The 17,926-nt window shown below is 51.4% G+C and overlaps 1 protein-coding gene across 3 annotated transcripts; it reads left to right on the forward strand.

The window, feature by feature from the left end:
* Nucleotides 1-6,005: 6,005 nt before the first annotated feature.
* On the forward strand, nt 6,006-16,381 carry CD3E (CD3 epsilon subunit of T-cell receptor complex). 3 transcript variants are annotated; one of them, XM_070426165.1, is made up of 9 exons: nt 6,006-6,043; nt 6,153-6,260; nt 8,290-8,310; nt 9,260-9,274; nt 11,736-11,759; nt 12,457-12,675; nt 13,791-13,958; nt 14,494-14,540; nt 15,550-16,380. In XM_070426165.1, exons 2-9 carry the CDS (start codon nt 6,212-6,214, stop codon nt 15,604-15,606), a joined length of 600 nt encoding a protein of 199 aa, XP_070282266.1. In that variant the 5' UTR covers nt 6,006-6,043; nt 6,153-6,211; the 3' UTR covers nt 15,607-16,380. The 3 variants fall into 3 exon arrangements, with proteins under 3 accessions (XP_070282266.1, XP_070282267.1, XP_070282268.1); XM_070426166.1 differs by lacking the exon at nt 6,006-6,043 and having other exon boundaries at nt 6,066-6,260; XM_070426167.1 differs by lacking the exons at nt 6,006-6,043; nt 6,153-6,260; nt 8,290-8,310; nt 9,260-9,274 and adding an exon at nt 9,308-9,502 and having other exon boundaries at nt 15,550-16,381.
* Nucleotides 16,382-17,926: the final 1,545 nt, after the last annotated feature.

Raw genomic sequence — 17,926 nt, forward strand, 5'->3', positions numbered from 1 at the left:
AAACCAACCAGTCACTTCTTGGACAAGTTGATTAAATTGTACTCCTCCCCCAAAATGCTCATTTCATTTGATAGAAATTGATACATATAGATATGGGTTTGATGTCCTTGCCTGCAATGCCTCAGCTAGCCCTGCTATCCAAGAGTTCACATATTGTCTGATCCATCAGCATTGGATCTTGTCTAGAATCCCAACAGACCATGGGACCCACTTGATAACAAAAGTATTTAGACACAGAGGGACTTCCAGCCAAGATGGCAGCATAGGTAAACACTGCTCACCTCCTCCCACTACCACCTCAAAATTACAACTAAACTACAGAAATCCCAAAAAAATAAATAAATAAAAATAAAAATAAAAAAATAAACTACAGAAATCCACCATTCAGAACTTCCTGAAATGGAGCTGAATGGAAGTCCTACAACTATAAAATTAAAGAAGCCACATGGAGACTGATAGGAGGGGTAAAGGCATGGATAGGGCTGGTCTCACACCCATGTGCGGCTGATAAAAATCAGTAGTGATACCTTGGTTGTGGAAGTCCCCCCTGAGGAGTGAGGGGTCCCAGACCCACCCCCAGCCTAGGGTTCCAATCCCAGGAAGAGAAGTCCCCATAACTTCTGGCTGTAAAACACACACACACACACACACACACACATACACACACACACACACACAAAAAAACCCAGTGGAGATTGAGGCTGAGGGAGGCTGAGGCTGCTAGAGTCCCAGGCAGTTCCTCCTAAAAGGCCTGCACACATACTTACCTGGATTCATTCCCTCCCTCTGGGTTCCAGCAGATTGAAAGGCACCAGAGACATGTGGGGAGGAACTGAATTGTTTGGCATCCGGGCGAGAGCTAGAGGGGCAGCTTTCTCCCAGACAGAAGTGCTGGCAGAGGCCATTGTTCCTTTTCTGAGCCCTGCCCCAGAGCCAGCAGGTGGGCACCATATCTGAGACTCCATCAACTTGGCTCACACTGTTCGCCCCACCATGGTGATTCCCCGAGACCCTTCCCCACACCACTTTCCACCCCACCCAAGCTGTTTCCAGGGGCTTTACTATAAGAATGGCCTGTCTTGGCTCATGCTTCAGATTTTCCTAAAATCTCTCAAACAAGTGGGTCCACAAGGTGGTTGGAGGTCAATGGTCAGTGGTCACGGTCAGTCTTTGCAGTTGGCCTAAGGGAGCCCTATACATCTACCTAAGTTGCCCTAGATCAGGGGTCCTCAAACTTTTTAAACAGGGGGCCAGTTCACTGTCCCTCAGACCATTGGAGGGCTGGACTATAGTTTAAAAAAAACTATGAACAAATTCCTATGCACACTGCACATATCTTATTTTGAAGTAAAAAAACAAAACGGGAACAAATGCAATATTTGTATTTGCATGTGGCCCACGGGCCGTAGTTTGAGGACCCCTGCCCTAGGCCCTGCACTAATAGCAGCCAGCCTTGGTTCACAGCTTGGCCTCACCTGGGCACCTCCAAGCCCAGCACAAGAAGCAGCCATCTGCAGATGGCTTTGTAGCTTATGTCTGGTGGCCCCAGGCAGAACACAGATGGTGGTTGACCTTGACCTGCACCTTCTGGGAGACCTCAGATCCAGTGCACCCAGTGGAGAGCTTCAGATCACATAGAAGCACTATCAACCAACCACCTCCATAAGCAACACACTCAAGGGCAGACTTAGCGGGTACCAGAGCCCTGCTGAAGTAAGTCCTGCTCTGTGCAGTGGGTCCCTACACAGCTGATCCTCCAAGTTGGTTGGAGGTCTGTTGCCAGTGGTCACAACCAGTCCTTGCAGCTGATAAGACTGGGTAAATTACTCCCATTAATGTGCCAACTGCAATCAAGCCTCAACTACAATAGGAGGGTGTACAGCACACAGAGGGGCACATGTCAAGTTTCCAGCTGGGGTGATAGAGGAGACTGTGGCACCAGACCTGTAGGACACCTGCTACAGTTGGCCACTCTATTAAGCCTGAAAGACATAGCAGCTCTATCTAATACATATAAACAAACACAGGGAGGCTGCCAAAATGAGGAGACAAGGAAACATGTCCCAAATGAAAGAACAGAGCAAAACTCCAGAAAAAGAACTAAACAAAATGGAGACAAGCAATCTACTAGATGTAGAGCTCAAAAAACTAGCTATAAAGATGCTCAAGGAACTTAATGAGGACCTCAACAGCATAAAAAAAGACCAGTCAGAAATGAATGATACACTAACTGAAATAAATAATAATTTACAGGGAATCAACAGTAGAGTACATGAAGCTAAGAATCAAATCAGCAATTTGTAATATAACGAAGCAAAAACACCCAATCAGAATAGCAAAAAGAAAAAGAATCCATTGCCCAGCTGGTGTTTTGTTTGTTTGTTTGTTTGTTTTTTATTGTGTTTATTTTTTTAATTAAATCTTTATTGTTCAGATTATTACATTTGTTCCTCTTTTTTCCCCCCATAACTCCCCTCCTCCCAGTTCCCGCCCCACCCTCCGCCCTCACTCCCCACCCACTGTCCTCATCCATAGGTGCACGATTTTTGTCCAGTCTCTTCCCGCATCTCCCACACCCCTTTCCCCCCCCCCAAGAATAGTCAGTCCATTTCCTTTCTATGTCCCTGATTCTATTATAATCACCAGTTCATTCTGTACATCAGATTATTTATTCACTTGATTCTTAGATTCACTTGTTGATAGATGCATATTTGTTGTTCATAATTTGTATCTTTACCTTTTTCTTATTCTTCCTCTTCTTAAAGGATACCTTTCAGCATTTCATATAATACTCGTTTAGTGGTGATGAACTCCTTTAGCTTTTCCTTATCTGTGAAGCTCTTTATCTGACCTTCAATTCTGAATGATAGCTTTGCTGGGTAATCTTGGTTGTAGGTTCTTGGTATTCATCACTTTGAATATTTCTTGCCACTCTCTTCTGGCCTGCAAAGTTTCTGTTGAGAAATCAGCTGACAGTCGTATGGGTATTCCCTTGTAGGTAACTGAGTTTCTTTCTCTTGCTGCTTTTAAGATTCTTTCTCTGTCTTTTGCTCTTGGCATTTTCATTATGATGTGTGTTGGTGTGGTCCTCTTTGGATTCCTTTTGTTTGGGGTTCTCTGTGCTTCCTGGACCTGTAAGTATATTTCTTTCACCAGGTGGGGGAAGTTTTCTGTCATTATTTCTTCAAATAGGTTTTCAATATCTTGCTCTCTCTCATCTTCTGGCACCCCTATAATTCTGATGTTGGTATGCTTGAAGCTGTCCCAGAGGCTCCTTAGACTATCTTCGTATTTTCAGATTCTTTTTTCATTTTGCTTTTCCAGTTGGGTGTTTTTTGCTTCTTCGCATTTCAAATCTTTGACTTGATTCTTGCGCTCCTCTGTTCTGCTGTTGGGTGTCTGTATAATATTCTTTATTTCAGTCAATGTATGCTTAATTTCTAGTTGGTTCTTTATCACAACATCGAGGGTCTCATTAGATTTCTTGTAGATCTCATTAAGCTTATCGGCAGTTTCTAGAAAATTATTGAAAGACCTTAAAAGTGCAGTTTTGACCTTTATATCCTCCATTTCTGTCATGTTTCTTTGTCTCCGCATTTTTTATGCTTTCTTGGTGCACCCCCTTGTGGTCTTTGTGAGCAGTCTTGTTGTAGTTAAGCCTTGATTGTTGTCGGTAATACTGGGGGTGATTTGACCTCCAGGCTAACTGGCTATGAGAATCAGCTGTGTCTGCAGTGGAAGAACTTCTGTGCTGGATCTCTAGGGCGGTGCTAATCTAGCGTTTGCCTAAGGCTATCCGGCAAATGCCTCTGTGCAGGGCTTGGGTGGGGCCAGTCCCTGGGAATCTGCAGGGTGGGCGGAGCAAGCAGTTATGGCTGCTCTCAGTCCCGTCCCCAGGGGCTCTGCCTCTCAGAGTCCCAGCAACCGCTGCAAACCTCAGAGAGAAAGCTGCCTTCGAGTTCCGACCGAAGCCAGACAGTCCCGCTTCTCCCGTTTGAGTCTGGGTCCCTAGAGACTCACCCAGATCTGGAGCTCAGAGTCTGAGACTCCCTCCCAATTGAAAACAACAACCGCACCCTCAGCCGTCAGCCTGCTCCACATGCACTCCGCACCTTAGTATTTCACTTCAGCACTGCGCCTCCTCTGAGTCTCGGTATGCTATTCTCTTTCCTCCTAGTTGTAGAACTTCCACTCAGCCAGCCTTCCTGTGGTTCTGGATGATGTCCATTCCGTCTTTTAGTTGTATTTTTGAAGTGGTTGTTCGAGGCAGCAAGCTCCGGCGTTAACCTATGCCGCCATCTTGGTTTCTATCCTATTTTTTCAGAATCCATTGCCCAACTGGTGTTAAGTGTCATCCCATGCACTGGTTTAATTCCTGGTCAGGGTACATGTCTGGTTTGTGGGCTCGATCCCCAGTAGGGGGCATGCAGGAGGCAGCCCATCAGTCTTTCTGTCTCATCAATGTTTCTATCCCTCTCTCCCTCTCTCTTCATCTCTCTCTAAAAATCAATAAAAACATATATTTTTTAAAACTAATCCAAAAATATGAGGATAGTGTAAGGGGCATTTGTGAAAACTTCAAGCAAACCAACATTTGCATCATGACAGAGAAGATAGAGCAAGAAATTGAAAAAAACAATGACAGAAAACTTCCTCTACCTGGTGAAAGAAATAGATTTACAGGTCCAGGAAGAATAGAAGACTCCCAAACAAGCGAAACCTAAAGAGGCCCACACCAACACACATTATAATTAAAATGCCAAAGTTAAAGATAAAGAGAGAATCTTAAAAGCAACAAGAGAAAAGCAGTTAGTTACCTACAAGGGAGCACCCATAACACTGTCAGCAGATTTCTCAACAGAAACTTTGCAGGCCAGAAGAGAATTGCAAGAAATATTCAAAGTGATGAAAAGCAAGGACCTACAACCAAGGTTGTTCTACCCAACAAGGCTATCATTTAGAATTGAAGGGCAGATAAAGAGCTTAGACAAGAAAAAGTTAAAGGAGTTCATCTGGAATAGTTCACTGTTTTCCGCGCTACCTGGTTCACTCCTATTCACCCATCACAGTTCAGCTCAGATGTCACCCTCAAGACCTTCTCTGCCTCCTGGACTATGTTAGGCTCCCTTCCATCACTCCGACAGCATCTCTTTTCTCTTTCTCATTGTCAATCCCCTGAAATAATCTGTTTAGTGTCCACACTCCTTTTCATTCTCCGCAAGGACTAGCTAGCATGTTACTGCTGTGTGACGAGTACCTAGCACACACTACAGCACAGGAGACATTAAATATTGACTAAATAAATGGATTTTGCCGAAGCATCTCCTAGGATTTCAGCTCTGCAACAAGTTAGGTCACTTGTCTGAGCATCCGTTTGCTAGAGTATGAGGTAGGGATAATAATACTTACCTTACAGGTTGTTTTGAGGATTAAATGAGATATATTGGTAAAGCCCTTAGCATGGTGCCTGGTGTAGAATACGCATGTGATTTATGCATGGTTAACAATCAAGAAAGGCTATATTAGTCTATACACACCAGCAGATTTTGACACTCTCACTCTTTACCCTCTCCAACGTTGAATTTTATGTTTTTAAGCATTTTTATAAATATTATAGGCCAAAAAAATGGCCTCTCATGGTTTTAAGCCAACATGTGTTTTTAAGCCAACAGCTTTGTCAGTAAGATCACAGCACCCACTGCTCCCAGCCCACACCGCACAGAGCTCCTCTCTTCCTGTCACAACTCGTTTGGGGGAGGGGTGTTTGGGAAGGGGTCTCCAATATGGGGTTGCACTGTGCCAGCCCCAGCAGCTAAATGGCATGTACTGTTCACCGCACCCTCAGTTTTGCCAGTCCTCTTGCTTGTCCTGGGAAAAGAGATGAGGCCCAGCTCCCCACCAACACAGGTGGCTGCCTCTGCCTCCACCAACTGTTTCCAAGTGACGTTGAGCCCAGCAGGCCCAAGGCTTCCCCACCCCCCCACTTCCTGTGTCGGCTCAGAACCCGCCTCCCCGCCCAGCCTGGTGCCTGCTTCAGGTGATGGTGCGTCTCCCCCTTCCAAAGGCCCCTTCCCAGCCCAGCACTGGGAGCAGCGGCCCCGGGCCTCGTCCTCAGCGGGGGTTGCGCAAAAGGCCTTTGGTTTCTCTTCCAGAAGCACTAGGCCAGCGGGCCTGCGCCATCTCCGTTCGGTGAGTGTCCAGGGAGAGGAAGATGCCAGCGGGGAAGCTCTGGCACATCCTGGGGCTCTGCCTCTTATCCGGTGAGTAGGACTGAACGAAAAGGGCAAGGCCCACGCCTACCCTGGTGCCGCCCAGAGGTGCCAGGGGCGTCAGGCACTGGGAGGTGTAAGGAGCTGTGTGTGCCACGGTAGCTGGGCTGGAGGCTGACAGGGAAACGTGGCCGGGTCCTCAGACCCATCGGGGAGCAGCCAAGGAAAGGAATGGGGTGATCATCTCTCCTGAAAGCGGGCTCTGCCTTCAAGAAGGAGCTCCTCCTGTCCCTGGACTCCCAGCCCTTGGGAGCTGATTTGAAGGCGATGAGCAGAGCCGAGGGTGCTCCTTGGTGGGGGGATGCTGGCTGGTTGAACCCCAGCTCTGCGCAGGATGTAGCCATCTTCCCACGAGATAGAAAAACACCCCATAGTTTTCGGTTCTTCTCAGTGACTCAAGAGCTTCCATGGTGTAGTCCTTTGTGAAGCAAAGCGGAATAATGGATAAGTAACCAAGAGTGTTTTCAATCTCTATATGTAAAAGTCTAAGTGACTGTTACAACCGGCCGACCAAACAACCGGGTGACTGGTCGCTTTGATGTGCACTGACCACCAGGGGGCAGATGCTTAATGCAGGAGCTGCCCCCCGGTGGTCAGTGCGCTCCCACAGTCAACCTCTCGCAGTCCCTCCCCCCGATGGCCAGGCCAAGGGGTCCCACCTGTGCACAAATCCCTGCACCTGGCCTCCAGTATCTCATATAAGATACATTTCTTTAAGGTTGCCATTTACTGAGTTCTAGATACTCTGTAAAAAAAAAACCTTCACATGTACTAACCAGGTTATCCTCACCTCCATCTTGGAAGATAAACATCGCCTCCTATTTTGTAGATGAAGAAACCGATCCTCACAGAGGTTAAAGAACTTGTTTAAAACCACACGGGAGTGCTGAGCTGACCTGGGAGCTGCCTCTGGCTGCAGGCTGCGCCCTTAGTGGCTGCACACAGAGGGGCGATGGCTCCCGGAGCCTGGTTTCAGGGCCCTGGGAAGTGCCCCCGGGGGGCTCCCACTTCAGCCACCTCCGCGCGGGGTCTGCACGGCCTGCTCCTTCCTGAGTGTCTCGAATGTGCACACACGCCTGGACCTTGTGCGGCTGCAGCTTGGGCTGGGGCTCGGGATAGGGGTTGCGATTCTGCGTGTCTAACAGGCTCTCAGGCTCAGTCCACTCCTGGTCCTGGTCCTGGTCCCAGGGACACGTACTGAGTGTCAGGGGCAGGAGTGGCTCCTGAGGAAGTAGGGGGCATTTCCCTTAGAGGCCTGTAGGGTAAAGGGTGCTTTGCAGAGAGAAAAGGAGAGGGAGGGGGAGGGAGGGAGAGAGAGAAGGGGGGTGGGAGGGAGGGAAGGAGGTAGAGAGAGAGAGAGAGAGATTATCAAAGACCCACACTCTCCTGGCCATTTGGCCCCAGGAGGCTGTGCCCACCTGCTGTGGGTGTGGGAGAGGGCAGAGGTGTGGTCTCAGCCAGTGTGGGGGCTTTGGGTTAGAGGGGCCGGGTACACAGAGACATTCAGGCAAACAAACCCAGGGCAACTGGTCAGGGTGCCGAATCCCAGTTACTGCAGAGCGAGGGCCGGGCCTGGGAGGGACCAGGCTTCATCCGGGAGTAACCAGAGCCTCAAACATGTCCATCTCCCAAATGCAAAACCAACGGAAACACTGAGACATCGACCAGCAGGAGCAGGAACGAGAACGCCCAATGCAGCCCCTCCCCAGAGCTCGTGGGGCTCGGGGGTCAGAGACCGTTTCCACCCTGAAGGCGTGGCTGCCGTTTCTGCCTCACCCAAAAAGCAGCCCGGCTTTGTCTAACTCCCGTTTGTCAAATGCTGTGTTTTCGGGTTGAGTGCGAGATGCTGTCTTGCTCTGCTTCACCCCGGATTGGCCAGGAGTTGGGGTACAGGAGTGACTCACCCGCAGGGTGTGGGCAGGACGATCAGGTGTTCGGAAAGGGTCAGACAGGACCGGCGCTCTGCCTGGAACTGCAGGCACCACACGCTGACTAACTCTGTTTTCTTATTTTTTTCCAGTTGGCGCTTGGGGGCAAGAAGGTGAGATACGCGTTCTTTCCTTGTTATGAAATCCGCCCACATTCTTCATGTGTGTGAGGGGAGCTGGCCTCCCACAGGCTTCCACCCACACGTAGCAGGGGTTGCCGCCACCTGGTCCTTCGCTTTTCCTTCCGAAGTCTGGAGAAGGCCTGGCTGTGGCCGGGGGAGGGAGGTCACAGAGACCGTAGGAACTAGTGAGTCCTGACCATTCGGAAGGAAGCAAGTAGGACTATTACATCAGCGAAAGTGCCAACCATCTAATTGCTTGCATCCCTAGTTGGTGTGAGGTGCTGAGGAGGGTATGTTATACTCTGCGTGTGTGCGCGCGTGTGTGCGCGTGTGTGCACATGCTTACGCGTGGGCCTGGCCTGCGCTGCCGGTCTCAGTGCGAGCAGTGGAGTCAGTGTCCCAGTGTAAACCGGCTCCTCCAGACTGCGGCGCGGCTCTGTGTCCGGGCGGTCACGTGCGGCCTGCTGTGTCAGGGTCCTCGGGATCTTTTCTTTTCTTTCTCTTTTTTTCCACGCAGCGTGCTTTAAAGTTCATTATCGACAAACGGGGTGTGCCCGAAGCACGGATCTGTTCCAGGGTAGCTCTCCCTTCCGCAGGCTATGGCCGTTTAGAGTTGATTTCGTTCAGATTTGGTTTACGTTCAGCGCAGACCTCCTCAGCACACGGGCTGGGTCTGCTTCTCCCGCTTTCTCCAGACAGAGTGACAGCTGGTCTGGTGTACGTTTACGGTGTACAAGGTGATGATCCGGAGTATGAATTGTGAAACGATCACTCAGAATTCATTTGTGTAAATGACCGCCAGTTGTTTAATGTAGGACGTAGGCCCCAACCCGTTTTCACATGTGGCCCTGGGCATCTGGAGACCTCGCCCAGGGGAGCAGGATCAGACCTTCCAGCCGCTAGAAGTATTGCTAATGGTTTCTCATGCTTTCTTTTTCAGAGAATAAAGAAATTGGTAAGAGGATGTTTGCTCTTTACAACCCCTTTTCAAATGTGGAACCAAATGGTCGTGGGGGACAATCGCCATGACACACACTGAGGACCAGAACTGCTAGAGGAAACGCGCGGTCCTCTCGCAGTGGGCGTGTGGGCTTGTTGCTGTCACGTGTGTCCCTGAGCATACACTCCGGGAAGAAGATGCCTGTGGGTGAGGTCAGAGCCACCTCAAGCGTTTGTGTAAATCGTGAGTTCACGTAAGGCAGAGACGGTGTCTGAGTCCCCTGGCCGGGCACAGAATAGGTGCTCAATGCATATTCTTTGAGTGAATGAGTGATCAGACACATGAACGCATCATTAATTCCCTCCCCTCAAGAACCAAATGGCCTGTGTGAGAGAGAAACGCGTGGTAACATAGTGTGTTGTCTGCTATGAGGTGGGCAGATGCAGAGTAAAGTAAAATATAAAAAGAGGAGTGGCCAACTCTACAGAGAGTCGCTGGGGAGCGCTCCCCAGTGGGGTTATTCCTGAGCTGAGTTTTAAACATTGAGCTTGTATTTTAGGGGAAAAGAGTATTATAGGTAGAGGGGAGGACTGCGCAGGACGAGCTGAGAGTCTAACTCTGAGGTTGGCTGCCATATCTGAGTCCTGGCAGGACTGGCCTGCTGGGTTTCTTTAATAATTTATGAAACATCTCTGTTCCCCAGCATCATCGTGTGTAAAATGGAAAGAATAATGAAACGTGGTTTGCAGGGTTGTTGTTAGGGTTGAGGAGTAATTCTCGTAGAATATTATCTGGGCTATGGAAGACAGTTGGTGAATTTTAGCTGTTATTATATGGGAAGCATGCAGCCTAGATCATGGGCATTGAAGCTTATTGAGCCTGGATGTTCTGGATATTACCCTAAATATTTTACCCGTTTCCTCATCTAACATCCCCATTCTACAGAAAACCAAGGTTAGAAAATAAGTAAATAGTCCAATCACAGAGGTTAGTGTAAACGCAGGCTTAGCTGGCCCTGAAGCCCCTGTTCTCCGCCGCTATGAACACTGCGTCTGGGTGCGAGCAAATCTTTGCGAGCAGATCCTGCTTCTGAGCATGAACATCTAGGCCGTTGTGAGCATGTGTAAGTCTAGGCTCTGCTGCTAAATTTGTGCCGATAAAAGTTGTGAACCATTTTCTTTACACTTTCTTGTCCACACACCAAGCAGTGAAATGTCTACTTCCTTTTAAATTATTTTATGTATGATTTCTCTTTTATTTAACATTTCTAAAAAATGGCAGTCCTGAAAAATTATTCCTAAGTCAAAATAACACCGCTGCCTATTGTCGTTATGCTCCGCTCCCAGTTGGCAGCAGGTGGAGAAACCTGGGGAACGCTTGTTTGCATTCCCTGGGGCCTCAGCAGAGAGCCAGCTCTGTTCTCCACGGAGCAGAACCTTCCAGGGAAGGAGGGGAGAGCTCACCGTGTTTTCACGCATCTGCTCTGTTCCACCCCTTCTCGCCTTCATAACCCACCTAGTCCTCACAGGTAACTGGTGAGGTAGAGGTTTTATAGCTCCATTTTCCAGAAAGAAACTGAGGCTTAGAGAAGTTAAAACGACTTGCCCTTGGTCACAGCCTAAGGCAGATCCGGAATTCAAACACAGGACTTCAGACTCGGCCCAGTGCCCTGCCCCCAGCAGCACCTGTAGCAAAACACCCTCAACAGAGAGAGGGCTGTATCTCTCTCTACATATATATATTTTTTAATTGATGTCAGAGAAGGAGGGAGAGAGAGAAAAACATCAATGATGAGAGAGAATCATGAATCAGCTGCCTCCTGCATGCCCCCCACTGGGGATCTAGCCTGCAACCCAGGCATGTGCCCTGACCAGGAATTGAACTGTGACCCGCTGGTTCATAGGTCGACGCTCAACCACTGAGCCTCACCAGCTGAGCAGGCTGTCCCTTTGCACCACCCCCTCTCCTCTCTTCCAGTTGCCCTATCCAGGCTAAAGCACAGCCTAGTGCAGGCCAGGGTCCCAGCCACAAGTCTTTCAAGAAACGAGCCCCGCAGCCCCGCAGCCCCACAGCCCTGCGGGAAGTCGCCCGCTCTGGGGAATGTGCTGGATCCCCAACTCAATAGGGATTTCGGTCGTCCTCCCTCTAACAAAATAATTGGGAGTTGATAATATTCAGGAACATTTAAAATAAAGCCACTTTTTATTGGAAGAACCATTCCCTTAAAATGTATATAGTGCTTCCCATAATTTAAGGGCACACACTGGTATATTCTCAATTTGATGGATGTGAGTTGTATCTGTAAAGTTCCCCGTGGACTAACTACATATGTCCCTTTAAGGCTCAGGGCACCCTGAGGATGGGCCTCTGTGGGAATCCCTGGGGACAGTGTCCAGTCTCACTTGAAAAACGTTACCTACAACTTAAACTTAAACCAGGGTATTTCCTGACCATTCTCTCCTCTTCTCACTTCCAGGTGACTTTCCACCTCCTCTAAAGAGTAAGTCAGCCCTTCGCTGAGGTGTGCCTGGCAAGGGTGCGAGTCAGTGTGGACAGAAGGAAAGGAGTCGAATGAGAGATACTCCTGAGAACGGAGGCCCTTCCCACAGTATCTTCCCAACTCCTGTTTCAGAAGCACTGCAAGCAGGGGCTTTCATCGTCTCTCTTTGCTTCCATTCTCTCCTTCCCAAGTCCCCATGTCCACACCTAAATGCTAAAGTCACTTTCAAAAAGTTGTCTAGTCCCTGTTTTGCGGGGGGGCTTGTTGTTGTTTCATTAATCCTCACCCAAGGATATTTTTTTTTTTTCGTTGCTTTTCAGAGAGAAAAGAAAGAGGGGAGGGAGGGAGGGAGGGATGCAGGGAGAGAGAAAGAGAAACATCGATGTGAGAGAGACACATTGATCGGGTGCCTCCTGCACACTCCCCAACCGGGGACAGGGAGCAAATCCAACCCTAGACCCTTCCATGTGTGGACTGACGCCCTAACCACTGAACACACTGGCCATGACTGGCCTCCCTTTTGCATAACCCCGCTGTCATGCCCTTCAGCCAGCAGAGTTCCCTTTTGACGACAAAATCTAAGACCTGAATGACAGATGACTTTCTGCATCTGGTTGGCTCTCTGGTTGCTACTTTGCATTTCCTGAAACCTTACTCGTTTCTTCTTCCCATTTCCCTCCCTTCTCCCCACCCCCAGGATTTAAGGTCTCCATCTCCGGAACCAGGGTGGAGGTGACATGTCCTGAGGACCCTGATTCTGAACAAATAAAATGGGAAAGAAATGGTGTACAACTAACTGACCAACAGGAGGAGCACCTATTACTAGACAACTTCTCCGAAATGGAACACAGTGGCCATTACACCTGCTACAGAGGCAACTCGAACAATCGCAACCATCTCTACCTAAAAGCAAGAGGTAATGCAGGTCTCCAGCGCAAGCAGGCCTAGACTCCTTAGGGAGGACCGTCGCCAAAGGGTGCTCCGTTCCCCCCTCGCCCAGCTCTCAGCCCCGGCCCCTCTATGCCTCTCCCACACCCAGTACTGGGACTGTCTGGGCCTCAGGCACCCACGTTTTCTGCAACTTCGATTAAACACCAATGGGGGAGGGGGGCTGTCTAGGTAAGCTCCTCAGCACTCCACCTGCAGCTTCTAGGAGACGGGAGGGGCATTGCCTCCGGCACTCCCAGGTGATGGCACCCCAGTGTGAGCTGCCTGACGCTTTATCCAGGTGTGCGTCCTTCCCAAGGGTGGGCAGAAGGGACTCAAAGATGCTGCAATAAAATGGCATTCACGAAGGCCTCGGAATAAACCGACAGCAGCTAACATTTACTGGTGCTTAAGTCTCAAGCACTAGACCAGGGACCTGCCTGGGACTTGTGAATCCTCACCCGAGGATATCTTTCTTTCTTTCTTTTTAATTTTTTTTTATTGCTTAAAGCATTACAAAGGGTATTACATCGAGGATATCTTTCCATTGATTCTTAGAGAGCGTGGAAGAGAGAGGGGGAGACAGAGAGAAACTCGAAGTGAGAGAAACACATCAATTGGTTGCCTCCTGCATGTGCCCCACCGGGGCCCGGGCCTGGGAGGAGCCTGCACCTGAGGTACCTGCCCTTGACCAGAATGGAACCCAGGACCTTTTGGTCCACAGGCAGATGCTCTATCCACTGAGCCACACCGGCCAGGGCAGACTTTTTTCTCATGTCGTCCTCCCAACAACCATATGAGTGAAGTATCATGTTATTCCCATATAGACGAGGGAACAGTCTTTGGGGTTGAAAGCACATTCACCGTTCTCACAGCCAGTGAGCAATGGAGCTGGGACTTGAACCAGACTGCCTGACGCCAGAGCTTCTCCCCGTAACGGCCACACTTCGTGGTGGTTCTAAACATACTGAACGAGGCTCGGCTCTGGCGGTGGCCAGCGTGCGAGGTGTGAAGGGAGGACCGCTTCGTGGGTCCCTCCCCCGTCTCCAGCGCCCTGTGTCTTCCGTTCTCGGTGACGTCTCCCCTCCCCGCGCCCGCCCGCAGTGTGTGAGAACTGCATGGAGGTGGACGTGATGGCCGTGGCTGGGATCATCGTGGCCGACATCTGCGTCACCCTCGGCTTGCTGCTGCTGGTGTATTACTGGAGCAAGAACAGGAAGGCCAAGGCCAAGCCTATGGCCAGAGGTGTAGGTGCCGGCGGCAGGCCTGGTGGTAAGAGCGCGGTTGCGGGGAGGAGAGGCCGCAGGGTGGGCAGGGTGGGCGGCAAGGCCACAGCCGGTGGAGACGGCTTCTGTAGAACACTCACTATTACCGAGATCTTGACACAGGGTTCCACACCTCAGATCGCCCTTCTCCTTCCCACCCCAGAAAAGTGCAAACCGTTCCGCATGGGCACGGGCTCCCTCCAGCGCCTGTCCAGGCTCCGGAACAATCCGACTCCACCTGCGGGGGGGCTGGGGGGGGGGGGGGGCTCGGGACACTGGTTCCCGCCTTTTCCTTTCCCTTCCTCCACGAGAAAGGAAACCGAGGAAGGACCTTGAGCTGAGGAAAGTCACAAATTGATAAGAGCAGTGGGGGCATCCGTGATGGGCTCACAGAAAGGAAGGAGAAGAGGTGGCAGAATAGAAGAGGGTGAGGGAGAGGAGGGAACACAGGGTTTGCCGTCCTCCATCTGGTCTAATTGCCTAAGATTGGCGTTCCCGCATGAAAACAGGTCTTTCCCCCTCCCCCCCATCCCCCCCCACAGGACAAAACAAGGAGAGGCCACCGCCAGTTCCCAATCCGGACTACGAGGTAACACGGGATAGAGGGGGACAGGTCTTCCTAGAGGAGCGGGCACAGTGGGACTGCTCATCGGCCTGTCACACCTTAACGCCCTCCGCAGACTCCGAGACACTCCCCCCTTTTCAGTGAGGCAGGGCCACCTCACAGGCTGCGCAGTTTCCACCCCACGGAGCGGCTGGTTCTTTTCTTTTTCTTTTTTTAACATATTTTCATTGATTTCAGAGGGGAAGGGAGAGGGAGAGAGAGAAACATCAGTGATGAAGAGCGTCATTGACCAGCTGCCTCCTGCACGTCCCCTACCGGGGATTGAGCCTGCGACCTGGGTATGTGGCCCTTGAATCTAACCGGGGACCCATCATTCCACAGGCCGACACTCTATCCACTGAGTCAAACCAGCCAGGCTGGCTTCTTTCTCCATCAGCTGGGACACACCATGGGAATAACACAGATGTAAACTCTAGCATGTGAACTCGGGGCTGATGTTCCCCCAGCAGGCACCAGTACAGTCATGCCAGTTGTTGAATGACTCAAATGCTTCCCTGATACAGAGCTCCCAGCTCCCCCCGCCCGCACACACACTGCCGGACACCCCGGCCTCTGCGCCCCGCACTGCCTCTTGACTGGACGGCGGGAGGGCTCCTGCCTGGCTAGCAGACGGCCATCAGAATCCTTCTGCTTGGCTGCTGTGCGTGACTCCCCACTGCTAAACACTGCTGCTGTCAGGCTTGAACACACCCAGCAAATATTTATCGGGCACCAGCCAAGCACATGGTGTTCACTTTTCCGTGACTTTATTTCATTCTGACCGAAGCTCTGAGGCGTGTGTCTTCCAACTCTCACTGTTGAGATGGGGGCGCTGACTCCCAGGGGGAGTGACCAGAGCCAGGCTGTTGCCAGGCAATGCCAGCCGGCCTCCTGGCGCCTGGTCCAAGGTTCTTGCCTTTGCTCCGGAGCTAGATCCTCGGAGGCCCAGCTTCCTCCCACCCTGCTGACCTCCCTCTCCGTTCCCTTCCCCCAGCCCATCAGGAAAGGCCAGAGGGAGCTGTACGCTGGACTGAACCAGAGAGGCGTCTGACACTCCTGAGCACCCGCCTCCCATGGCCAGGCCCGGCTCCTCCCTCCCCAGGCACCTGCTCCACCCTGGACCCCCCCGGAGATCTGTCCCCCTGTCCAGAGGGAACTCCCGCCTGCAGCCTGGCCCCCCCAACCTCTCTGCTGGAAGCAGGCCTAGGATATTGCTGCCTCGTTGTTCTTTGAAATATCATCGCTACTCACCTATCACCCTGCACGCCACCACTCCCTCCTCTTCTCTGGTGGCTGTTCCCTCGGCGCCCTCCTGCTCCTGCGTATAAGGTGCCCCCAACCTCACTGTCCCACCTGCCCTTCTGCTTGTCAGCTCTCTTTTGGGGGACCCTCTGTGCGAGTGCCCTGGGTCCGTGCTGGCAGGGGGCCCGGCCCAGAGCTTCCTCTCCCCTTCTCCACTGCCCCCCTGCCCCCCCCCCCCCCGCAGGGTCACTTCCATCCCCCGTGAACAGACCGGGCTCCTGTGGGTGGGAGAGAGGAGAAATAAAGTGCCCTTGGCTGAAAGAATCGCTGTCCTCTTTTCTGGGAGGCCTTCGAGGCCGCCTTGTGTCCTGAAACAGCTCCGGTCCTTCTGCCTGTGACTGACCCCCGCTGTGGTCCCAGCGCCACTGTCTTCCCAGGGGCGGGCGTCATCTCTCAGGAGAGAGCACTAGGGAACCAGAGAGAGAGAACATTAGTCGTTTGACCCACTTCTCTTGGGCAGAAACATCAAAGGTGGCAGAGTGGTCAGTTCGTACAGTGGGTGAGGCCGAAGCAGAGGCTTCAAAGGCAGATGCAGGCAGCAGGTGACAGAGTGCAGGGCCAGGGTGGGGCGGGGGACAGATCTCCACAGCTGCAGCGCCCTCACTGCTACGGCCCTTGGACACACCCTCCCCCTCTCCGGCCTCTCTCCTCCTCTGAACATCAGACGTGCTGAGAGGCTAATGCAGGGGTCCAGGCAAAGACGTTCCCTGGCTGGGGCCTCGCACCACCTGCAGAGGCAGCAGCCCGCTGCTCGGCGAGGGCAGAGACCGTGTCTGTCTCCATCCTGACTGCTCCTCGTGCCCAGAGCAGAGCCTGGCACGTGTGTGGGCTCAGTGTTGAGTGTGAGGAAAGCACTGCCTGTGGGTCAAGGCCAAGGGGACAGCCTTGGGGGCAATTATGACCCAGATGCTGCACCCCACTGTGACCACCTCCACCCGGGATCATCACGGTGACCCCACCACTGTGACCCCTCCACCCGGGATCATCACGGTGACCCCACCACTGTGACCCCTCCACGCGGGATCGTCCCGGTGACCCCACCACTGTGACCCCTCCACCCGGGATCGTCCCGGTGACCCCACCACTGTGACCCCTCCACCCGGGATCATGGCGGTGACCCCACCACTGTGACCCCTCCACCCGGGATCATGGCGGTGACCCCACCACTGTGACCCCTCCACGCGGGATCGTCCCGGTGACCCCACCACTGTGACCCCTCCACCCACAATCATCACGGTGACCCCACCACTGTGACCCCTCCACCCGGGATCGTCCCGGTGACCCCACCACTGTGACCCCTCCACCCGGGATCGTCCCGGTGACCCACACCTGGCTTGGCAGTGGATGTCAGAGTCTGTGGGGAGACCTGGGCACATTTCTATCTCACCTTCAAATTATGAAGGAAAAATTTCTTTAATACAATCGGTTTGATGTCAAAACCTTATTTTTAATTACAAAAGGCATTCCAGAAAGTGTTGATTAAAAAACTGGTGTTTAGCCCTAACCAGTTTGGCTCAGTGGATAGAGCGCCAGCCTGCGGACTGAAGGGTCCCAGGTTCGATTCTGATCAAGGGCATGTACCTAGGTTGCGGGCACATCCCCAGTAGGGGGTGTGCAGGAGGCAGCTGATCAATGTTTCAGCCAATTGATGTTTCTCTCTCATCGATGTTTCTAACTCTCTATCCCTCTCCCATCCTCTCTGTAAAAAATCAATAAAATAAATATTTTTTTAAACTGGTGTTTATGAAGTATGGTACCTGTTTGCTTTGTTTAACAATGGACAGGTTACTTTGATTTTCTAAATTGTATAAGTCATCCCATTCGGTTGAATGACTTATTGATTGAATGACTATCCCATTGATTGTGATCTTACTGGTTATCAAAGCACATTCTTCTGTACCTGGGAAACAGGACAGCACAATTACCCTAAATTGTTTTAGTAGCCACAGATGGTGCGTTCCAGTTGATTCAGTGGTCCTAAGACCAGGACAGTGCAATTACTCTAAATTGCCTCGATGGCTCTAGATAATGTGTTTCTATCAACTCAGTGATCCGGAGACCCAGAACTA

Source organism: Myotis yumanensis, unplaced genomic scaffold (assembly GCF_028538775.1).
Source record: "Myotis yumanensis isolate MYYU_CA2020_CCGP unplaced genomic scaffold, mMyoYum1.0.hap1 SCAF_10, whole genome shotgun sequence".
In the NCBI taxonomy this organism is placed as follows: Eukaryota; Metazoa; Chordata; class Mammalia; order Chiroptera; family Vespertilionidae; genus Myotis; species Myotis yumanensis.